Here is a 25,716-nt window from a genome sequence, read left to right on the forward strand (position 1 = left end):
CGTTCTGTTTGTTATACTCTCTAAACAAGTCTCTCTGAGGCGCCAATCATTTGGAATTGCAGGCAGAATTGTGGAGTTTCAAAATCTCACGGCAATCGCTGCACAATGTGCGACACGCGTTTGGCATTCTGAACATGATGCGATTCTGCCGAGATTGTTCTGTGGCAATATGCGCCTTCAAAAATCACGCGCCGATTGTTGTCTGAAAAGGAGCAGCTTCTTTTCGGGTGACAAGGGCCCATAGGGAAGCCCATTAAAGAGAATGAGTTGGCTCTATGCAACACGCAAAATTGCATGGGAAATTTAGCTTCACGGAAGTGTGAATGGCGCATAAATCAGGGTTCCTCTCCAGAGGTTGCTGTGTGTTCCTTCAGCAGTGATCAGTGCTCTCTTCTAAATAAACTTGCCAACGACCCTATTGAGATCCTTAAAGAATTTTGCTCACATCTCTCACAAATCTACAAGAATACATCTACATTTTCTGCTAAACACTTCTTGCACTACGTTGATCTACTTATTCCTCCTTTAAAGAATAAAAATAAAAAAACAACACTTGACTCGGGGATCACATTACAGGAAATTTCTATTAATTCTCCTAAATCGATGCAAGCTTGTTGTCAGAAAATCCGACCGTGTGTCCATCGGATATTTGCTGTCTGAATTTCCGACAACAAATGTTTGAGAGCTGGTTCTCGAATTTTCTGACATCAAAAGTTCTTGTTGGAAATTCTGACCATGCGTACACATTTCAAAACGCACAAAAATCCTACGCATGTTCCGAATCAATTCGACGCATGCTCGCATTGAACTTAATTTTTCTAGGCTCGTTGTACGTAACCGCGTTCTTGACGTTTCCAACAACATTTGTGCGACCGTGTTTATGCAAGATAAGTTTGAGCCAACATTCCTAAAAAAAAAAAAAAAAAAATCCACGGTTTTGTTGTCGGAATGTCCGATCGTGTGTACGCGGCATAAGGAGCAAAAGGGAGAGAGCGCTTACCGTATTTATAGGGGTATTGCGTGCTCCGGCGTATAGCGCGCACCCCTAATTTTGACCCATAAAACCTGTAAAAAAACATTTTATTACTTACAGTTTTGGCGTCTTGCCCGGCATCCATCGGCGGCCTCGTCCGGTACGGCTTCCGTCTGCGGCCTCAGTGGTGTCCTCCCGGATTCTCCCGCGCTGTCTTCATGTCGAATCCCCGCGCTCAGTTTGAAGCCTCCGCCGACGTATACCGAGCGCAGTACACTCGGGTATATTCGGCCAGGCTCGGCTTCTCACGCATAAACGTCACAGAGCATAACTACCAGCGAAGCCGAGCCTGGCGGAATCTACCCGAGCGTACTGTGTTCGATATATGTCGGCGCAGGCATTCAAACACGGCGCGGGAAGCGGGTATCGGCGTATATCGCACACCCACGATTTTGCCCTGATTTTCAGGGCAAAAAAGTGCGCGGTATACGCCGATAAATACGGTATCTTCTACAGGTGGACAAGGACTTTTGGATTCACACAAGAAACCATTTTCTCAATATCCTTCACATTCACACCAAAAAGCACAAACCAAGATTTGAAAGGTGAGATTTAATTAGAAACAAAATGTACAAATCCACTCTTCAATCAATATCTGTGTGAATATAAACAAGCATTCCCCCGATTAAACGCTAACCCACCATATTGTGTGAAGATAATCCTTGGCATGTGGACAAAACCTATAGGCCAGTTACATTATCTGTAATTTAAATATTTACAACTATTCACATAATAAATTAAAGAGCACACATCACAAACAATAAGAGATATTGTAATAAATCCATGAAAAGGTGTTCCCATCTACTGAATAGATTAGAGTGGCGCCATTTTGCAGGTTAAACAAATATTGGGGCTACTAGTGGTTAAGGATATCTCTTCTAGCAAGCGACAAAAGGCGAGACACATCGCTGAGGACTGATCCTCAAACGGAAAAGAATCCCAGGGCCTAGTCAACTGATTGTAACAATGGTAAATAAATGGACATGAGCAAACTGACCAACCGGCTGGTTGTAGAAAAGTTGATTGATACATTCAGCCTGTCCATACATGGTTTAAATCTTATCCAGTTCTTGTTGAACCAGCCGAGATTCAAACAATCTATGGCTGGTTTAAGGACGTCCAAATGAGAGGTCTAACCAAGAACCAAGTGTGGGGGAGACAGGTTTAGCCATCCAAGTTCAGGTGGTTGAAAATGTGTGCTATTGCCAATTATCACAGTGACTAAGTGGTTAGCACCTCCGACTGGGCAGAACTGGGGTCGTTGGTTCAAAATTCCCACCACAGCACTAGCTGCCTGGAGTTTGCATGTTCTTCCTATGCCTGCACACTCCAAAAACATGCTGGCAGGTTTATTGGCCCTAATATGTTAATGGGAGTTAGGGACCTTAGATTGTAAGCGCCTTGAGGGCAGGTACTAATACAGTGGAACCTTGGATTGCAAGCATAATCCGTTCCAGGAAAATGCTTGTAATCCAAAGCACTCGCATATCAAAGCGAGTTTCCCCATAGAAGTCAATGGAAACGAAAATAATTTGTTCCACATTAACTTCTATGGCAGTGTTTCTCAACTCCAGTCCTCGAGGCGCCCCAACAGGTCATGTTTTCAGGATTTCCCTCAGATGAAACAACTGTGGTAACTGCTTAGGCAGTGAAACTGATCAAATCACCTGTGCAAAATAATGGAAAGCCTTAAGGACTGGAGTTGAGAAACACTGTTCTATGGCATGCAAATGCTTGTAATCCAAAGCACTCGCATATCAAAGCGAGTTTCCCCATAGAAGTCAATGGAAACGAAAATAATTTGTTCCACATTAACTGCTATGGCATGCAATATCGCATGTTGCCAGAGATGAGGGGGCGCCGGAGAGACTCAGAAATACTCCGAGACCTTTCAGCTGCATTCGGAAATGGAGTATTTCAGAATGGCTCCCCCCGCACCTCTGGACAAATGTGGTACTGCCCACTGCAGAGGCTTGAACCCTGCTTGTTTTGCGATACAAAACTGGCAAACAGAGTCAGGACTCTAAAAAAAATAACTGCTTGTATTGCGAAATCCGAGGTTCCACTGTATATGTAAAGCACTGCAAAAATGGTGGTGCTATACAAGTACCTATAATAAATAAATAAAAATAGCAGTGTGGGGGCCGGATTGAGCCATGGTTCATACCAACAATGTCATGGCGATGGGTAGAATCATGCAGTCCTTACCCATGATCTCAGAAGGGAAGGTGTACCACATGGTTTAGAAAACCCTCTTGGGTTCCTTGAGATAAGTCAGGGTTGGAAGTGTCCAACTGAGCCAATTCTTACTTTCTTTCAAAAGGTATACACATGAAAGGTTTTTGCGCATGCATGTCTATGTGCAAATCTGCTGAAGATCTCATTTTGTAGTTGGATTGTTTGCATGCTCAACCATCCATGGATGTCTCTTTTAAAGGGAGACCTGGCATAGCGTTAAAGCGGAGCTCCACCCTAAAGTGGAACTCCCGCTGATCGGAACCCTCCCCCCCTCCGGTGTCACATTTGACACCTTTCAGGGGGGAGGGGGGGGTGCAGATACCTGTCTAAAGACAAGTATTTGCATCCACTTCCGGCCACACAGTCTCGGGCAGACTGCGGGCATGACATCACCTCCCCCCCCCATTGTGTTCTGGGAACACTCTGCTCCCAGTACACAGCAGGAGCCAATCGGCAGGCGTAGCGCAACTCGCGCATGCGCCGTAGGAAACCGGGCAGTGAAGCCAGAGCACTTCACTTCCTGGTTCCCTCACAGAGGATGGCGCGGTGGGGGGGGCAGCAGAGTGACAAATGATCGCTCGTCCTCTGCTGCGGACGGCGCTGGACTCCAGAACAGGTAAGTGTCCTAATATTAAAAAAGTCAGCAGCTGCAGTATTTGTAGTTGCTGGCTTTTAATCGTTTATTGGTTATGCTGAAGGGTAATGTTTCACATGTTCAACCACCTAAACTAGTTGGGGCATCTTTATAGAACAAGACAACCTCTTTGTTTTTGCCATCTTCAAGAGACAAGGGACTGCCCACTGATGCCTAGATATCTCCCCACTCTTGGCTCTTGGACTTCTCCCCAATTGTAATCAGTTGATAAAGGTTAGGCACACTGCTTCTAACAAAAGACATGGGGGCTTAACATTGCTACTGTCAAGAGATATCCCTATAACCCAAGCACTAAAATCTCATTAAAAGTGTTTGTTAACCAAAAATAAATAAATAAAAATACAGCTCCTGGTCCTTTAAAGCAGATTAAACAGCGCAGTGCTTGTGCTGTGTAATCTGCCCCCCTCTAAACTGTAAAAAAAAAAAACTCCCTGAACCTGCCACTTCCTGTATGCCCCTCTCAAAACTGACCACAATAACCAGGGCTACTCAGCCCTGATCACCATGGTCAAAGTGCATCCCTCCATCATATGCTGCCCTGCTCTCCTCCCCCCCCCTCCTTCCTGCCTGTCAGCGCCCCCTCTGCTTCTGCTCTTTCCCACCACTATTATTAAAAAAAAAAAAAAAAAAAAAAGGAGAACTGTCACTGCCTGTGAGAACTGTAAATCCTTTCTAAAAACAAGCAGCGTAAATAGCTATTTAGAGCCGTCTTCAGGCCGGTCACGTGACTCATGGCCGCTTTACAGCTCCAAGACTGGGCTTCTGTGGAAGGAGCCGAGTGGCCACGTGATCTCCCCGGCTGATGTCAGAGGGAGATCACGGTCCCTCCTGCAGTAGCCATGTATCGGAGCTGAAAAGCGCCCGCGAATCACGTCACCAGTCTGAAGACAGCTCTAAATACCCATTTAGAAGGCTCGTTTTCAGAAAGGATTTACACAATGTGCTATACAAAGCCTCTAATAGAGCGGCTGGCAGTTTATTTTTTTAAAAAAAGCTTCAAACACTTAAAGCTTTTTTTTTTTTTTTTGATGCCACAATGTAGAGTAAAAGATTTCCTATCATCTGTGTCCAGTCTTGCCACACAGAGTTAATCCAGCTCTGAGCAATCCTCTTTTATTGTTCAGTGAAAATTAACAGACTTCCAGATAAAACCCTGTCTAAATAAAAAGTCCTTTCCTCTCTCCTTGCTTTGAGCAACAGGTTATTTACATATCTAGCTTGGACATGTTTATCATCATTTGAGGTGATCCACAGTATAAAAAGTGAGAAATCCACCCCTCCCCCACATAACACATCCTGGTAATATACAATGAACTGTGGATCACCTCATATTATGATAAACATAACATATGATAAACATTTCCAAGCTAGATATGTAAATAACCTGTCACTCAAAGCAAGGAGAGAGGAAAGGACTTTTTATTTAGACAGGATTTTATCTGGAAGTCTGTTAATTTTCACTAAACAATAAAAGAGGATTGCTCAGAGCTGGATTAACTGTGTGGCAAGACTGGGCACAGATGATAGGAAATCTTATACTCTACATTGTGACATCAAAAAAAAAAAAAAAAAAAATATGTTGGGTTTACATCCACTTTAACATGTCAATGTCATTACTAAAGTGGTCTTTAATCTTCTTAAAATCTGTAGCTTTAATTAAATGATCCCTGGTGATCCTGCCCTGAAGGACCTTGTTTAGACACTTCCTGTTTTGAGGTAACGCCTCAGCTGTCACCCGATCACATGCACCCGTGGTGGAGATTATAAACTGACACTAATTGGTCACTAATTGGCCTACCGTTGCCACTGTCAGGATGCCAGTCTAATGCAATGTTGTGTAGATGATGCTGGAGCGGGTGCATGTAATAAGCGGCTGAAAGAGGTTGCAGGCGATCAGTAGCACTGGGATGGGAAAAAAACATATGGCAGTGCTCTATGAGAGATTGTGCTTTATTAAACAAAATGCTATTCAATTTGGGTTTACTTCTACTTTAATTCTTGCCAGGAGAACAAAGAAGTCCCTGGCTACCTGTAAGTTGAAAATAAGGATTCCTCAATATCTTCGTTCTCATGAATGGCGGTTTTGGTTGCAAACTGGCTGCCTCTGGCGATTGGTCAGTGTAAAAACCTGGTGCTGATTTTCATATATTTAAAATCTTGACAATACATAACAAAGAATAACTCACACCAGCACTGCTCTGTGCTCAAGTCAGGTACTTTGGTTATAAGAATTCTGTCAGTTTAACGTCCAGTCTCCACCCAAACCACAGCTTCCAGTGGCAGTCCATCACTTTTCCAGTTGCATAGGGTGGTTTTCATATGACCGATATTTTTTATTTTTTTTTGCTCATACAGTGTCATTTTCCTGTTCAACCAATAAGATATTTTGTTATTTATCAGCTGTGATTTTTTACTATGCAGATCTATACTTAAAATATATATATATTTCTATAGCTGGAACTGCTGATTGTGTTTGGACCAAAAAAATATACTTCAATCACTTTCCTACGGACATACATTCATAAACAGCAAAGCAGTGTATGTTTATTTCTAAACCAGTTACTATAGGCGCATGCAAGCGATTGAGCGGTCATTAGCTCAGATCACAGGCAAAATGTACAGAGCCAATGAATATGGCTCTATACCTGTGATGGCCAACTACAGCATAAATGTAAACACGGCTAAATCAGAAAGTGATGAAAGGAAGATTGAATGAATAAAAGGTCAGTAGCTGATATATATGTACTTCAAAATTAAATTTATTAAGTTTTCTCTTTTTTTAATCCTTTCACCTCTCAACCTCCCCCCTAGAACATCTTATCCGCACCCCGTCTCTGTAGTGACCTGTACATTATTGCCTTCACCTCCCGTATCCTGCACATCAACCCTCCTATCTTCATCCTCCCACTGTGCATTAACCCACACATACTCCTCAAGTGGTGGCTCTCAGGGACAGATGTGTCATATAAAACTAATAGTTTATTTTCCCAGTGCCCATAGAGTCAAGTCACTTGTATGCAAAAAAACAGATATATTATGGTTCCACAGGGAGGTAACGAGCGAGATTGATATGTAGGGTGACAGTTTTCTTAAAATTACTATCTAAAAGCCTTAAAGCGGGGGTTCACCCCAAAAAAATTTTTTTAAATTGCATCTAGCAGAGCCAACATACTAAGGTAATTACATTTCGGCATTTTTTTTCTCGGTACATACCTTTATATCCTGATGTTGTCCAGGGCTTCCCGGTTCCGATGACTGCATGACTGGGCGTTCCTATCCTTCCGTTCGATGATTGAAGTCTTGTGAAACAGGTGACCTGTCGCACAAACACGCATCACCAGACGTTGGGAAAGAGCAGAGCTGCGAGTGCGCCGTATAGTGCCGACTCTTAGCTTCCGGACATCTGGTGATGCGCGTTGTGCGACAGGTCACCTGTTTCACAAGACAACAATCATCGAACGGAAGGATAGGAACGCCTAGTTCCGCAGTCCACGGAACCCTGAGGCTGGGATAGGAACGCCCAGTCCCGGAGTCGTCAGAACACGGAAGCCCTGGACAAAATCCGGATATAAAGGTAAGAACAGAGCAAAAAAAAAAAAAACCCTGCCAAAATGAAAATGTCCTTACTATTGTACTTTTAATGTAAAAAAATCGTTTTTAGGGTGAACCTCCACCAAGATGATCTATTCTACACTATGGCCAAAAATATGGCGTCACCCCTCCCAATGAAGGATACAGCTAATACAGCGCAGAAAAACATTTTGGACTATTGTGCCCCCGTTCCCCCCTAGTGGTAACAGTTTGGGGAAGACCCTTCCAGCTCTGGTTTGACCAGTTTGGTGTGGAGGAATTTGAGTGTCCTCTACTCAACCCTACTAAATACCTTTGATATCAACTGGAATACCCATTATGAGCTAGGTCCTCCTCTTCCACCATCAGTATCTGCCAAATGGGCACAAATTCTCACAGACACGGTCCAAAAACTTTGGGAAAGCCTTTCCAGAAGAGTAGAGGCTGTTATAGGTGCAAAAGGAGGACCAACTATTAGTAACGGACATGGATTTGGAATGGGATGTCCAACAAGCCCATAGGAGGTGTGACGGTCAGGTGTCCACACGTTTGGCCGTACAGTCTAACTCGGGGTTGTAAGGGTTTAAAAAAAAAGATTTAAACATACATACTATACTTACCTCCACTGTGCAGTTAGTTTTGCACAGAGTGGCCCTGGTCCTCGTCTTCTGGGGTCCCTCAGTGGCTGTCTCTCCTCCCCGCGCTCTCCCAAGGGGGTTAGCTTGCGGGCACGCTCCTGTGTAATACCGTAATACTGTGGCCATAGCCGGCAAGTGTATCACTCGGCCCCGCCTCCCCCGGCGCGCCTCGTCATCAATTTGATTGACAGCAGCGGGAGCTAATGGCTGGGCTGCCATCAATCCCCAATGAAGAGCAGCCTCAAGCTGGGGGAAACCATCGCGGGATCGAACACATGGAATTTCATGGCTCAGGTAAATAAAACGGGAGGGACTGGGGGGCCCGAGAGTGCAAAGTGTTTTTTCACCTTCATGCATAGGATGCATGAAGGTGAAAAAACACAAAGCTTTACAACCACCTTAAGACTTATATTTGCCTTCATGATCTATTTCCATTTTCAGAGCCCGACACTACATGTGGAGAGGCAGGAATCAGAGATCTGAAGTCTGTTGCTGTCCTCTTGTCTGGTGGACCTCACACAAAGTTTCTCAGCTTTTGAGTCTGCAAATCTGGTACTAACCAACGCTGATGAATGTAAAAAATACAAGGTTATGTAATTAGACACCAGCATGTACTCTCTACCAGGGGTGGAGGAGGGAGACTACAGGGGTACTGCTGTCACAGAGGTGTGTGTGGGGTGAGAATCGGGCTACAAGTTCCTCCCTAAAAGCGGGTGGAACATGTGACATGTTCCCAAGGGGGAACTTATCCTTTAATTCCCAGTCTTCAGGTGACCTCTGACACGCAAGCTGAAGTGTCAGATACAGACAGGCAATGTAAGCATGACCGGTTCCCTTTAAATATAAAGAATACACAAAACTAATTAAAAGAATATATACAATTATAAATAAGCAAATCTAAACCTTCCACTGCAAATTTATTGAAGAAAATGAGAAAATTAGGGGAAACCGCAAACACACTGAAAAAAAAGTTTCCAGAGAAAAGCAGAGCCTGACAAGAACAGTAATTATGGTCATTGCAAAGATGCCGCTATAGTAATTTTTCAAAGCAGGAAAAGGTAGTAAATTGTAGCCAGACCACATCAAAGAAATGTAGCCACCTTCCTATATCAGTGGTAAATTCGGGGGCTGTGGTCATCTTAGTGCGGCTTTCTGCAGATGTAGGACACAGGCAACCATGTTGACATGTTTGATGAAGGCTGCAGCACTTAAAGCGGGAGTTCACCCAATGATGTTTTTTTTTTCTATTTCCCCCTTCGATTCCTGCTCGTTTTGTAAAGGGGAATCGGCTAGTTGTTTTAAAATATGAGCCGTACTTACCGTTTTCGAGATGCATCTTCTCCGTCGCTTCCGGGTATGGGTCTTCAGGAGCGGGCGTTCCTTCTTGATTGACAGTCTTCCGAAAGGCTTCCGACGGTCGCATCCATCGCGTCACTAGTAGCCGAAAGAAGCCGAACGTCGGTGCGGCTCTATACTGCGCCTGCGCACCGACGTTCGGCTTCTTTCGGAAAATCGTGACGCGATGGATGCGACCGTCGGAAGCTTCTCGGAAGACTGTCAATCAAAATAGGAACGCCCATTCCCGCAGCCCATACCCGGAAGCGACGGAGAGGATGCATCTCGTAAACGGTAAGTACAGCTCATATTTTAAAACAACTAGCCGATTCCCCTAGACAAAACGAGCAGGAATCTAGGGGGAAATAGTGTCATGTACGGGTGAACCTCCACTTTAAAAAAAAAAAAAGGGAGTCCTGGGCTGCCAGAGAGGCGAGTATATTACAGAGTCACAGTCTTACACTGGATTACTGCACAGATCTAGACTACACACAGCACCCGGGGGGTGATTTTTCTAAGGCTGGGTTCATACTAGTGCGACTTGGATGCAGATTTCTCTCTATGGAGCCGGCTCACATATCTCCACAGCGGCTCCGGTGCAATTTGCACTGGAGTCCTGGGTGTCTTTTGGTCCATTTTAGGTCCGAATGCAGCCCAAAATTTGTGCTGAAACCCTCCAGGCCATTTCATGTGGCCCTTGCACCTCTCCTGCAGCTGAAGAAGAACTCCAGCCCTCCTCCAGATCCTTACTTTCTGCTTTCAAGCAATGCATCCAGCTTCTTCCCAGCAGCAGCATAAGGAAAGGGGGGTACACTGATGTAAGGGAGAGTGGGAGACAACTTCTGATGGAGGGGTGGCGCTGGACATCCAATGTAAAGGGGAGGGGATGCGCTGCACATCCAATGTAAAGGGGAGGGGATGCGCTGCACATCCAATGTAAAGGGGAGGGGATGCGCTGCACATCCAATGTAAAGGGGAGGGGATGCGCTGCACATCCAATGTAAAGGGGAGGGGATGCGCTGCACATCCAATGTAAAGGGGAGGGGATGCGCTGGGACATCCAATGTAAAGGGGAGGGGATGCGCTGGGACATCCAATGTAAAGGGGAGGGGATGCGCTGGGACATCCAATGTAAAGGGGAGGGGATGCGCTGGACATCCAATGTAAGGGGAGGGGATGCGCTGCACATCCAATGTAAAGGGGAGGGGATGCGCTGAACATCTAATGTAAGGGGAGGGGATGTGCTGGACATCCAATGTAAAGGGGAGGGGGATGCGCTGGACATCCAATGTAAGGGGAGGGGATGCGCTGCACATCCAATGTAAGGGGAGGGGGATGCGCTGGACATCTAATCTTACAGATACAAAAGGCCCTTTTGAGAGCAATCATAATGCTAATGCGGCACACAATGAAATTGAGTTTGAAACCTGTGTTATAAAGAAATGACTCCATGTCCTATAAAATCTTTGTAATATGTATGTTCAGTAAACTTATGGTGTAAAGCCTCATACACACGATCAGATTATCCAACAGGAATTGTGTGATGGCAGGCTGTTGTCAGAAAATCTGACCGTTTGTACGCTCCATCGGACAATTGTTGTCGGATTTTCTGCCAACAAACGTGGGATAGCACGCTTTAAAAATTGTCAGCCAACAATTGTGTGTTGTCGGATTTTCCGATCGTGTACAAACACGCATGCTCAGAAGCAATGCTCACCATAACACAACATTAGCAGAAGCTGCCTAAAGGGTGGCGCTAAAAAAACACATCATTTTGTGTTTGTTGCCCGAGAATTCTTTACCGTTTGTACGCAAGACAAGTTCACGACCAACGCCCTTCGGACAAAAGTCATACGCTTTGTCCGCAGAAAATCCGATCGTGGGTATGAGGTTTAAGATGTCACTGCTGTTAAAGCGAGCAACAAAATCCTTATATGATCAAAGCTCTATTATTTTTCCTGCATATTGGTAAATATTGTTGGCACACTAAAAAACAAAAACACACTGCCTGAAATCTTTCCTCCATTCTCAGTTTTGAATTAGAATAATTTAGTTTAGCAAATATTCCAAAAGTCATGAACAGATTCTCGTCACCCATGGCTGTATTCAGATGGGCCTGCACACCGAGAAGCCAATGTTCAGTTTCTGTCCCAGTGTCAAGGAACCAATCGCCTTTAGCTAATCAGTTCAGTGCAGATTGGTCATTGAGGCCCCCCTTTAGCTTTTTGGCTCTTCCCTCTCAAAATGACCCCATTTCAGTGCCCTAACCCAAGGATCTCCAAACTACGGCCCTCCAGCTGTTGCAGAACTACACATCCCATGAGGCATTGTAAAACTCACAGACATGACCAGGCATGATGGGAATTGTAGTTCCTGAACTGGAGGGCCGTAGTTTGGAGACTACCAATTCAGAAACACTAAAACATACCAAAAAAAATATATATATCTTGACTTCATTTCTTTACAAAATTTTATAGCATGAACTTATTAAATCATCATGCCGGAAGAACTTGTAAAAATAATGTCTTTTAGCAAAACAAAAAGTTCTGTAGCTCTCAAGGCTTTTCATCAATGGAAAGAGAGGAGAGAGAACCCGTCACCACAAGCAAACACCAAGCAGGTTTCCTTAGCTACTTATTGAGTATCTCAAGCTAAGCACAAGCCAGCAGACAGAACAAGCTCTGACCTACGCGGCGGCGGCGGCAGTGGGTTTTATACCTTACTCCGGAAGAGGGGCTTAGCCCCGGGGCCGCAGTACTCATTGTAGATCAGCTTAAACAAGAAGAGATGGAAGAGTGTGATCAGAGAGGCCACGCTGAACCAGAAGAGGAAGGGAAGCCCTGGATACTGCTTGGCCATGTGCTCCTCGTGGGCCAAGATCTCCTTCAGATGCAAGGTGTGCCTCAAATCCTGCAGATGCGTCAGTTCAGTGGAGATATACAGCAATGGTGTCAATGGCTGAGTCACCAGGACGGGAAATATATGCCCTTTGATCTCCGATGTCAGCTCCACCGGCTCATTTAAACACCCGGCCTCACAGGCATAAAGTTTCACCAGCTTATCCTGGAACTTCACCGACACGTGAAGGAATGGCTTTTCATCCAGATCAAGCAGGACAGCGAGATTGATGAGGTCTTTGTTGTAATGAATTCCTCTGAGGGCATAGCTGTTGTGAAGGACATGCGGGTCGGACTGGAACTGTAGGTGGTTTTCTGTGAATTGTAGACCACCAAAGCTAAGCATCATCCCCTGCATGAGCCCGTGGGCACCAGCCACCACGAGGCTTTTGCACCCTCTTTTTTGTAAGGTCAGTTTCCAAAGGTCCCAGAGCTGGAGAAGCTGGGCGATCCCCCCAAATTTGCTCGGCCAAAGATTCTCGGCATGCATGCTGGCGTGACCGCTAAAACAGTGGTCGGCATAATTTAGTGTCAGTTCCATCTTTTCACGTTCTTCATTGTTTATAAGAGGGTCCACAAGAGGCGCTAAGGAGCAGGACAGCATGTAGTAAAGAGTGATGTTGATGGTGTCACTGGTAGGAGTGTGAGCATCTTTGATCTTTCTCATCTCAATTCCTAGGAAGAGCAATAGATAACATTAAGAAATATAACGTAAAACACCAACATTCCTTTATTTACACCGAACGTTGCCACAATTTACTTTGCTATAGTGCTGGACAAACAAGCGAGAACAGAAGAGATGCCTTAGGCCGCATACACACGGTCGGTCAAAACCGATGAGAATGGACCGAAGTTCAGTTTCATCGGTCCAAACCGAACGTGTGTACGGTCCTTCGGACCAAAATTTTAAAGCTTGCTTTAAAATCGAACCGATGGACCGCTGACCGATCGGTCCAAACCGATGGCGAGTACACAAAAGCATCGGTTCAAAACCTGCGCATGCTCAGAATCAAGTCGACGCATGCTTTGAAGCATTGAACTTCGTTTTTTTCAGCACGTCGTGTGTTTTACGTCACCGCTTTCTGACCCGATCGGATTTTGAACTGATGGTGTGTACGCATATCAGACCATCAGGCCACTTCAGCGGTGAACCGATGAAAGCGGTCCGTCGGACCATTCTCATCGGTTTGGATCGACCATGTGTACGTGGCCTTGGAGCAGGGGTGTCAAACTCAATTTCATTGTGGGCCGCATCAGCATGATTGCCCTCAAAAGGGCCAGTTGTAAGTGTAAGATTAGATGTCCAGCGCATCCCCTCCCCATATATTAGATGGCAAGAGCCCCCCCACCATCAGAGGTTGAGGCCTCCACTCTCCCTTACATCACAGTGTACCCCCTTTCCTTATGCTGCTGCTGGGAAGAAACTGGATGCATTACTTGAAAGAAGAAAGTGAGGGTCTGGAGGAGGACTAGAGGAGGGCTGGAGCTCTCCTGCATCTGCAGGAGAGGTGCGAGGGCCACATGAAATGGCCTGGGGGGCCAGATTCGGCCCGCGGGCCTCGAGTTTGACACCTGTGCCTTAGAGAATTCAGCACAATGAAAGTGGCTCTAAAAGGTAGACGTTTTTCTCAATGCATTCTCTGGATTAAGGAAAAAACCTTCTGTGTGTAGTGCAACCCACAGCACCCCATTATACTTACCTGAGCCCCATCTAAATACAGGGCTGTGCTCAAGAGAAGCAGCGTTCTCAGCTCTCCCTCTCCTCACTGGACAGAACAGCGCGAGCCATTGGCTCATGCTGCTGTCAATCACAGTCAGTAAGGAGACAGCGGGACCATATGTTAGACACTCCAATATGGTGCTCTACTTTTCCTAATTTTATTCTTGGAGCAGCACTCAAAAACAATGAAAAACCATCCACACGGGGCAGATCAGATTTCTAAAGCAGCGAGTGTGACTTTCATCAAGTACTAACTGGTGTTGAATCAATCACTTGAAAAGAAGTAAACCCTAATGGGTTTTACTTCCTCTTCTTTACCCTGCAAAGTAAAAGCATAATGGGCTAGCATCATACATGCATAGCATACTAGCCCATTATGTGTCACTTGAAGCCCGCAATGTCCCCGCATCCATCTTCACTCCTTTCTTCTAGGGCAATGGACTTCGGCTCTGTGACTGCCTGAAATCGCATGCGCCCAGGAGCCACTGGTCACGGCACGATCGTGCCCCATCTTTAGTGCATGTGCGCTGATGTCGGCAAAAGCGTATATGGCAGGGCTCGACAATATCCGGGCGCCCGGTCGCAATTGCGACAATTGTGACCTGGCGCCTGCCGGCAATTGAGGCCGCGGCTTTGTGGCCTGCAAGGCCACAAAGCCGCGCCCTCAATTACCGGCTGTGGCGGGGGTGCACGGAGACACAGGATCCTGTGTCTCCACCACGCGATTGCGGCGGGACGACGGCCGGTAATTGAGGCCGCGACTTTGCAGACTTGTGAAGGCCCAAGCTTACTTCTGTGACCTCACGCCATCTGGTGGTGGCTGTTGGCATTACAAGTAAAACAGCAGTTCTAATGTGTTTTCTTCACTGTTTTCACTGCCATCTCCTTCCCTTTAATAAGAACCCCCAAACACACATACATACATATATATATATATATATATATATATATATATATATATTTTTTTTTTTTTTTTAATTCTAACACCCTAGAGAATAAAATGGCGTTTGTTGCAATACTTTCTGTCACACTGTATTTGCACAGCGGTCTTACAAGCGCACTTTTTTTGGGAAAAAATACACTTTTTTTTTTATTAAAAAATAAGACAACAGTAAACTTATCCCAATTTTTTTTTTTTTTATATTGCGAAAGATAATGTTACGCCAAGTAAATTGATACCCAACATGTCACGCTTCAAAATTGTGTCCGCTCGTGGAATAGGCAATGTTTAAAAAATTCTACAGGTTGCATGTTTTGAGTTACAGAGGAGGTCTAGGGCTAGAATGATTGCTCTCAATCTAACGATCGCAGCGATACCTCACATGTGTGGTTTGAATACCGTTTACATATGCGGGCGCTACTCAGGTATGTGTTCGCTTCTGCGCGCAAGATCGGTGGGACGGGCGCGTTTTCTGGCTCCTAACTTGTTTTAGCTGGCTCCTAGATTCCAAGCAAATTTGTCAAACCCTGGTATATGGTAAATATCTCCTAAACCGTGCAGGTTTGAGATATTTCCAGTACTTACAGGTAAACGTTTTTATATGCTTACCTGTAGGTAAAAGTGGTGTAACAGGGTTTACAACCACTTTAATCATTTAAAAACACATGCACCAGGAAGATTCCTGTAGTAAATGTTTGATAAAAGGTCAGATTCTCTGTTTAATAAATATACCCCATGGTGCTGCGGTCAGTATACTGTATACACAACAGACAGATTTTAACACGTTTGCGGAAACAGACTGTACTGCAAGTTGTTCTCGTCATCAGTCCAGCATGACCTTCCTTCGCAAAACAAACGATCGCCAGCTCTGTCCCAGAATCTGCCTGCCTTGCTACTGAGAAAGACTCAAACAAACCTCCTACAAAATGACCCAATACAATGACAAAAAAATTACACTTATATTGGCGTTGCTCTCTGAAAAACAATTTGCATTCAGAATGCTTTTCAGAGGGCATTTGACAGGCAGCCTATTTTATCCCCTTATACCCTACACATTGTATGTGGTTAAGGGACACTCCCCATTCAGTTGAATCAGTTGTGTTCAGAGGGCAGTAATAATTGGTGGGGGGGGATAATTTTTGCTGCAGCACGATGCAAAGAATTGCGGGATATGTATTCCCCACTTTGCTTACTTAGCAGCATAAGGGGAAGCAGTAAAAATTGTGAGCTTTCACCACTCCACAAACACAAGTGCAAACAAAGCCTTTATGGTTCGCAGTCTCTGAGCACATTCACATAACCCTTTGGTTGCCAAAAGAAACCAGGAATTCAATGTTGAACAGAAAAAGGTAGCTGAATATATGTCCTCCAGGACAGAGACATTTACAATGTGGCCCTGGAGACTAGGGATCGACCGATATCGATATTTTGGTCACCTCTCCTGCTGATTTTTTATACATTTAAAAAAAAAAAAAAAAAAAAAAAGATTTTACACTGTCATTTTACATTTTTAATCATAGTTATTGTTGTCACAAAAAAATGTAAACCTCTCTTGTGACAGTAATAGGCAGTGACAGGTACTCTTTATGAAGAGATTGGGGGTCCAAGACCCCAAACGCCCCCTTTGCACTTCAAAGTATTCAAAACATCAGGATCTGCATTTTTGAATACTTTATTTTTTAAAACAAGCGCCTTTAATATGCCAGTACTCCAGGAAGTGATGTCATGACACCGCTTCCGGAGTACAGGATCCGAGACCCAAGCATTGGCTTTGTTTGGGTCTTCGGCCAGCTGGTTGCTCGAGCCTCCCGATGGGATGGGAGAGGCCGGGCGATCGGCAAACGTCCCTTCCCGTTGCTTGTAATAACAGCCAAGCAGCTGCTGAGCTGCATCGGTTGTTATTACAATAAAGCCAACCGTCCGCTCTAAAAACGGTAAAACCCCTTGATGCAATATCGGTCTAGTTTGAGACCGATACAGATTTTTTCGAAAATGCTGATATCAACCGCCGATAATCGGCCTTCCCGATAAATCGCTCGATCCCTACTGGAGACACAAGCACTACAGAAATGCACCAGAGTTTGATAATGACATTTTTTTTAGCTAGTAGAATTTCAGCTTTACTATTACTTTACCCCAAACCATTTCCTTTACATAAGTATGTGGCTGTGGTGTGCCCTGTATATATACTGTAGTAGAAGTATGATGGGACTGTAATGCCGGCGGCCTGAATGTGTCTCTGCCATTTCAGGGAGCCCTTGTATTTTGCTGAATGATTAAATAAGTGGCGCTAGATTGTACCCACCTTCTATGCTACTATAATTACCCCCCAAGAATTATTCTTGGGTGATAATTATAGTAGCACTGTAGGTAGGTACAGACCAGCACCACTAATTTAATCATTCAGCACTTTATTTCATATATCAAAGTCAGGGTGGCAGTGGTCTGTTCTATTGGCACTCATTTTTCTGTGGCGCTGTTTTTATAAATTTTTAGTCCTTAAAGTGGAGGTTCACCCAAAAAATCTATTTTTAACATTAGATTGAGGCTAACTGTGGGAAGCACAATCGGGTGTTTTTTTAAATCAATGCATTACGTACCGTTTTAGAGATAGATGTACTCCGCGGCTTCCGGGTATGGGCTGCGGGACTGGGCGTTCCTATTTGATTGACAGCCTTCCGACCGTCGCATACATCGCATCACGAGTTTCCGAAAGTAGCCGAACGTCGGTGCGCAGGCACCGACGTTCGGTGACGCGCTGTATGCGACCATCGAAAGGCTGTCAATCAAATAGGAACGCCCAGTCCCGAAGACAATACCCGGAAGCCACGGAGAACATCTATCTCTAAAACGGTACGTACTGCATTGATTTAAAAAAAAAAAAAAAAAAAAAAACACCCGATTGTGCTTCCCACAATTAGCCTCAATCTAATGTTAAAAATAGATTTTTTGGGTGAACCTCCACTTTAAATCAAAATGAATACAAGGCTTCCCCTGATTGTCCGAGGTGAAAATCATGACATCATCCATCCTGCTCTCCACCTTGGATCATATATGAAGCCTTGTATTCACTGGTGAACACAAGGCTTCTCCTGAGTAGCAGAGAAGCTTTTAGCCCAACTCCGTTTAGCTCCGGTGTTCCATCAGATTAGATGACCCGTCAAACCTTGTAATGGAAGGGACGTTCTGTCACGGCCATCTTGGTACACCCTGCACTCAGCCGCATTAAGCCTACAGTCTGAAATCACCAAGTGGACATCTTTTTACACCCACCGGAATCTTGCATCTCACACTTATTTTTACACTATACTGAGCTTATATTGTGAAATACAGTATTTAGAAGTCTAACACTGTTTTGAAGTTGAATTTTTAAATCAGAGGTGTTCTGTCAGATTAGCAAACATGTCAGATCAGCAAGATTGCCGCTGCTTTTAAAATTCAACATCAAAACAGTGTCATAGTTTTCTAAATACTGCATTTCACTATAGTGGTAAAAATAGGTGTGAAATGCAAGATTTCAGTGTGTGTAAAAAGATGTCCGCTTGGCGACTTCAGAGTGTAGGCTTAGTGTGGCCGAGTGCGGGGTGTACCAAGATGGCCGTGACGGAGCGTCACTTCCGTTACGAAATCTGACGGAACACCGACAGCAGACAGCACGTCACTATGTACTACGGAGCACAGTACTGCATACTGTATGTAGCTAAAGCTACAAGATATATTACAGGGCACACAGCGGACGCATAGTTATGTAAAATAAATAGTTGATGTTGGCCAGCCTGTCCCAAACCAACTAATTATAGTCATAGCAAAGCTGGCATTCTACTTAAAGCAGAAGTATCACCAATAATGTTTTTCCTAATCCTGCTCCAATGGCACAGGGTTCATTCTATTGCACCAACTTCAGTTGGTGCAATAGGATCAGAATTAAATAATTTGTGCTCATTGACAGTGCTGGTCCTAGGCACCAAGCATTTGCTCAAGACCAGCCCTGTCTTTGTGCGCAAACAAGAGAGCTCTTCTTCAGCTCCACATTAAAGAATTTTGCAGGGGGAAGAGGAGTGCCCATGCTCTCCTCTGTTTCTCCATTACTAAACTGACATGAGTCAATGACATCAGCACTCAATATCAGAAACACCCACAAATTGGCCTTCTGGTAGGGAAGGAACCTACTATCCCAGGGATATGCAATAAGCAGACCTTTAAGCTGTTGCAGAACTACATAAGGCACAGCAAGACTGACAGCCACAAGCATGGACACCCAGCGCCAGAGGCATGATGGGACTTGTCGTTTTGCAACAGCTGGAGGTCCGTAAATTGCATATCCCTGTACTAGATTGAGGGAGATTTACTAAAACTGAAGAGTGCAAAATCTGGTTCAGCTCTGCATAGAAACCAGTCAGCTTCCAGGTTTTATTGTCAAAGCTTAAAGGGGTTGTAAAGGTAAAAGTTTTTTACCTTAATGCCTCCTATGCATTAAGGTAAAAAAAACATCTGACAGCACCGCCCCCCCCGAGCCCCCCCATTTTACTTACCTCACCGTTCGAAAGTCCTGGGCGCGTGCTTGTCATCCTGTTCGGTTCCCAGCCTGGCCGTTGATTGGCTAGGCTGGGCAGATTGATAGTAGCGCAGCCATTGGCTGGCGCTGCTGTCAATCACAGCGGATGACGCGGCGCGCCGGGGGGCGGGGCCGAGTGATACAGTCGGCGGCTATGGCCGCCGCTGTATCACGGGGAGTGCGCTCGCAAAAGCTTTCCACTATGCGAGGGAGCTCGCATGAAGGTGGAAAGCTTTTGCGAGGAGGAGCCGAGACAGCTGCCGAGGGACCCAAGAAGACCGGATTCGGGGCCACTCTGTGCAAAACTAGCTGCACAGTGGAGGTAAGTATAACATGTTTGTTATTTAAAAAATAAATAAATAATTCTGCCTTTAGTGTTCCTTTAATTGAACAATTTGACGTCAGAAGCTAATTGACTACCGTGCACAGCTGCACCAGATTCGGAGTGCTCCAGCTTAAGTAAATCTCCCCCAATTGTTCAGCATTTCTTTGAAGAACAAAGCAAATCATTTCTAAATAAATCCACAGGCCAGCATTTAATTTTTCAAAGCTAAATGGGACTTCTTTAGGTTCTGGAAAAAGTAGTGAAGGATCAGAGACTCCTTGGACTCTGGCTGTTTGTTTCTCTGTTGGGGAGAGATCACCTTGAGTCGCTTCTGTACCACACAAGGGGAATATTTATAAAGCAGTGAATGCGACTTTCACCAAGCATTCTCTGGTGGGGAATCAACCACTGTCATTTAAAACATGCATTAAGAAGATTCAATTGCAGTAGATGTTGTTTGCATGTAGGCCGGTGTGAAGAACCATTACAGGGGAATGCCCCTCACTTCGTAAAGATTTCAAACCACCACTTCCATCAAGGCCCTTGGCTCGTTCAGAGGACAGCAAAAATTGCCATTCTTGAACCTTTGCAAAACTGCTGGAAAATTTGGCCCCAGCAAGTGGCTTGCTGTGTCTCTGAGGCCCCGTACACACGACCGAGTTTCTCGGCAGAATTCAGCCAGAAACTCGATGGGAGCCGTATTCTGCCGAGAAACCCGGGCGTGTGTACACTTTTGGCCGAGGAAACCGACGAGGATCTCGTCGGGCCAAATAAAGAACATGTTCTCTATTTCCTCGTTAGTCAATGAGGAAACTTGGCTCACCGAGATCCTCGGCGGCTTCACAAGGAACTCGACGAGCAAAACGATGAGTTTTGCTCGTCGAGTTTCTCGGACGTGTGTACGGGGCCTTAGAAAAAAAAAAAAAAAAAGGGAAATCTGCCTGGGACAAAGACAGCAGAGCGGAAACAAACCCCTGAGCTTTATATATAATTATATCCTTAATTACCTGAGACAAACAAATCAGACCATATCTGCTGATGCTCATTAAACAAGTCCTCCACCCTCATCCGCATCACTTCCACCATCTCTTTCTTGGCAGCCTCCCGTAACTTGCTAAAAGTCTCTTCCAGTTTTCCAGAATCAATTGGATCGGATGTGTAAATAACAGACACAAACGTCTCATCAAACTCAGATTTAGGGCTGACTTGCACCCTGCTGACCACCTTTTTGGTGGCAACCACCACCAGCATACTTTTTCCATCTTCCAACGAGACCCGCCCAGAGGCAAGGAAGAATTGTCGATCTTGGACCTTCTCGACACTGCTGGAAAATTTGGCCCCAGCAAGTGGCTTCTGAGTAGCGATATCAAAAGCCACAACTCTGTCACTGGGGTTGTTGATATGGATCCTCTGAACATACACGTGAGGTCGGCTTCTGTGGGCAAAGTAGTCCTCCCGGACAGAAACACAGTCCCTGGCGGAGTCTGACTTCTCAATCTGCATGCAACGAACCGTCCGTATCAAACCCTCTCTAAGGAAAACGGCAGTGGCGTGGACTTCTGACGAAGTACCTGAATGCTTTACAAAAGTCAACAGGGGATAGTCCGTCAAGTGAAAAGATACAGATGAGGAGGATACCCATAAGGAATTTTTTCCAACATCAACAACAATATGTCCATTGCCAACCGCGGCTGGGCCCTGCAATTTGGCTTCTTCATTGGGATGTGCAACTATCATCACATCTCCTTTCTCTGCAAGTGCTTTCCATTGCTTAGTCTGTGTCTGAAGGCAAGCTCCAGGAGCACCGCGAGGCTGACCCGAGGACCAAAATCTGTACATCGGTCCCGAGGACATATACCAGTAGATGATGAAAAGGAACCCCAAGACTGCGAGGACCCTGCGAGCCCAACTGCTGGACAGCAGCCCTGGGAGTCCCTTAAGCCTCTGCTGCAGCCACATCGAGGATGCTGATTTCTTGGACAGCTTGTGAGAAAAAAAAATTCAAACTGGTGCAGGAAGTCAATTCCGAGAGGCAGAAGACACCTCTTCCCGTCACACTATGTCATTGTTGGGAGGACAGGCTGCACATCCTACCAACCAAACACAACATCGTCCTCTATAACCCGCTGCACATTGTAACAAGTAGGTCACCTGCACGCCTGTCTGGTCTTTATGATGGATACAAACATTTAAACTGAACTACCCTGAAGCAAGTCACTCGCCCGGATCTGCCCTGACCTGTCTGAGCAGATTCTAAACTCGTAAACTGAAATCAGGTCAGCAAGATTCCTAGCGTCAATGTCACAATTTACAGGAGCTTAAACCCGACTTATTCCTCCACCCTGAGCATGGGCCCACCTCTAGTTCAGTCACCTTGCCCTCTGACCTTACTCTGAGACTGCCTCACCTATTATAGAACCCAACTTGGATCTTCCTCGTACACCTACCTCTTACTCAGACCACGATCACCTATCTATTCCTTTTCAAGTCTGGGCAAACCTCGCTCCGATCTTCCCACTAGTCAGAGCTTCCTCATCTACACATACAATGGTGAGCAGAGCCCTTACTTCTGTATTATGATCTCCCCCAGAAGCCTCACCTTCCTTTATACCGGGGTTCTTTACTCACTTTTATTCTAAACTGGCGGCCCAACTCAACCCAACGAGACCCCCCAACTCAACCCAACGAGACCCCCCAACTCAACCCAACGAGACCCCCCAACTCAACCCAACGAGACCCCCCAACTCAAACCAACGAGACCCCCAACTCAAACCAACGAGACCCCCAACTCAAACCAACGAGACCCCCAACTCAAACCAACGAGACCCCCAACTCAACCCAACGAGACCCCCAACTCAACCCAACGAGACCCCCAACTCAACCCTTCTGGACTCCACTTACAATTATTCAGGGGGAGAATGCACCCAGCCCTTCCCTGTGGATAATGAGCAAACTCCACTCAGCACATCTGCCCACCCACTATTATTCCGGGGGGCAAATTGTGTCGGGACCTTCTCTTTCGAGGGTCTAACCACACACTGACACAACCTCACCAAGCGTCCTCACTGAGCCCTCTTCACCCACACAACCCCACTGACCCTCAGTTCTGTCCTCAGGTGACCCCCCCCCACTCAGTCCCTCTCCGGTCAGATATCCGCTCTCCTTCCCTCACACCCCGTCCTCCGCTCACAGCCCCGATCTCTCTCTCTTTCCTCACAACACGGAAGTGTCAGCTCAACAACCTTCTCGTACAGTCAACTCTCGCGAGATCTTTTCCTCGTGTCACCTGTCATTTCACGTCATGTGACCGAGTCACGAGCGGACGGGAGAGAGGCGTGGTTCAGTCATGTGACGGGAGAGATGTACTTGTGCGCCCCTAGCGGCCGGCCTGGATATTGGTGGCTGACACGTGTGTTGCCCCTGCGATTTATCACCCAGGGCTGGAAACACGTTGCAGCTGGTGGGAGTGTGGGGGGGGGGGGGGGTTAGAAGGGGGATTGGTGGGGGCGCTTGGAGCAGCCAAGTCCCATCACGCTTGAATCTGATTGTTTTTTTTTCTGGCAGCTCAGGAGTTTTATAAGTGTGACCCCTGTAGGTGCCTCTTTGTTAGGGTGATCACACATCCCTGGTTTCCTGTAACAGTCCCGGGATCGGGGACACTGTCCCCAGACCAAGTCTGTCCCCGGATTGGAGACACTGTCCCCGGACCAAGTCTGTCCCCGGATTGGAGACACTGTCCCCGGGCCAAGTCTGTCCCCGGATTGGAGACACTGTCCCCGGATTGGAGACACTGTCCCCGGATTGGAGACACTGTCCCCGGATTGGAGACACTGTCCCCGGACCAAGTCTGTCCCTGGATTGGAGACACTGTCCCCGGATTGGAGACACTGTCCCCGGATTGGAGACACTGTCCCCAGACCAAGTCTGTCCCCAGATTGGAGACACTGTCCCCGGACCAAGTCTGTCCCCGGATTGGAGACACTGTCCCGGACCAAGTCTGTCCCCGGATTGGAGACACTGTCCCCGGACCAAGTCTGTCCCCGGATTGGAGACACTGTCCCCGGACCAAGTCTGTCCCTGGATTGGAGACACTGTCCCCGGATTGGAGACACTGTCCCTGGACCGAGTCTGTCCCTGGATTGGAGACACTGTCCCCGGACCAAGTCTGTCCCCGGATTGGAGACACTGTCCCCGGACCAAGTCTGTCCCCGGATTGGAGACACTGTCCCCGGGCCAAGTCTGTCCCCGGATTGGAGACACTGTCCCCGGATTGGAGACACTGTCCCCGGGCCAAGTCTGTCCCCGGATTGGAGACACTGTCCCCGGATTGGAGACACTGTCCCCGGACCAAGTCTGTCCCTGGATTGGAGACACTGTCCCCGGATTGGAGACACTGTCCCCGGACCAAGTCTGTCCCTGGATTGGAGACACTGTCCCCGGATTGGAGACACTGTCCCCGGACCAAGTCTGTCCCCGGATTGGAGACACTGTCCCCGGACCAAGTCTGTCCCCGGATTGAGGACACTGTCCCCGGACCAAGTCTGTCCCCGGATTGGAGACACTGTCCCCGGGCCAAGTCTGTCCCCGGATTGGAGACACTGTCCCCGGGCCAAGTCTGTCCCCAGATTGGAGACACTGTCCCCGGGCCAAGTCTGTCCCCGGATTGGAGACACTGTCCCCGGGCCAAGTCTGTCCCCGGATTGGAGACACTGTCCCCGGATTGGAGACACTGTCCCCGGATTGGAGACACTGTCCCCGGGCCAAGTCTGTCCCCGGATTGGAGACACTGTCCCCGGACCAAGTCTGTCCCTGGATTGGAGACACTGTCCCCAGACCAAGTCTGTCCCCGGATTGGAGACACTGTCCCCGGACCAAGTCTGTCCCCGGATTGGAGACACTGTCCCCGGACCAGGTCTGTCCCCGGAATGGAGACACTGTCCCCGGACAAAGTCTGTCCCCGGATTGGAGACACTGTCCCCGGACAAAGTCTGTCCCCGGATTGGAGACACTGTCCCCGGATTGGAGACACTGTCCCCAGACCAAGTCTGTCCCCAGATTGGAGACACTGTCCCCGGACCAAGTCTGTCCCCGGATTGGAGACACTGTCCCGGACCAAGTCTGTCCCCGGATTGGAGACACTGTCCCCGGACCAAGTCTGTCCCCGGATTGGAGACACTGTCCCCGGACCAGGTCTGTCCCCGGAATGGAGACACTGTCCCCGGACAAAGTCTGTCCCCGGATTGGAGACACTGTCCCCGGACAAAGTCTGTCCCCGGATTGGAGACACTGTCCCCGGATTGGAGACACTGTCCCCAGACCAAGTCTGTCCCCAGATTGGAGACACTGTCCCCGGACCAAGTCTGTCCCCGGATTGGAGACACTGTCCCGGACCAAGTCTGTCCCCGGATTGGAGACACTGTCCCCGGACCAAGTCTGTCCCCGGATTGGAGACACTGTCCCCGGACCAAGTCTGTCCCTGGATTGGAGACACTGTCCCCGGATTGGAGACACTGTCCCTGGACCGAGTCTGTCCCTGGATTGGAGACACTGTCCCCGGACCAAGTCTGTCCCCGGATTGGAGACACTGTCCCCGGACCAAGTCTGTCCCCGGATTGGAGACACTGTCCCGGACCAAGTCTGTCCCCGGATTGGAGACACTGTCCCCGGACCAAGTCTGTCCCTGGATTGGAGACACTGTCCCCGGATTGGAGACACTGTCCCTGGACCGAGTCTGTCCCTGGATTGGAGACACTGTCCCCGGACCAAGTCTGTCCCCAGTTTGGTCCACGGATTGGATTTGAACAGGGGCT

At 47.0% G+C, this 25,716-nt stretch overlaps 1 protein-coding gene across 1 annotated transcript; it reads right to left on the reverse strand.

Moving 5' to 3' along the window:
* Positions 1-6,222: 6,222 nt before the first annotated feature.
* Positions 6,223-22,610, reverse strand: KIAA2013 (KIAA2013 ortholog). The gene is made up of 3 exons (XM_040326092.1): positions 20,914-22,610; positions 12,188-13,041; positions 6,223-6,291 (listed from the first exon to the last, which is right to left on the reverse strand). Exons 1-3 carry the CDS (start codon positions 21,863-21,865, stop codon positions 6,274-6,276), a joined length of 1,824 nt encoding a protein of 607 aa, XP_040182026.1. The 5' UTR covers positions 21,866-22,610; the 3' UTR covers positions 6,223-6,273.
* Positions 22,611-25,716: the final 3,106 nt, after the last annotated feature.

This window comes from Rana temporaria, chromosome 10 (assembly GCF_905171775.1).
Source record: "Rana temporaria chromosome 10, aRanTem1.1, whole genome shotgun sequence".
Classification (NCBI taxonomy): Eukaryota; Metazoa; Chordata; class Amphibia; order Anura; family Ranidae; genus Rana; species Rana temporaria.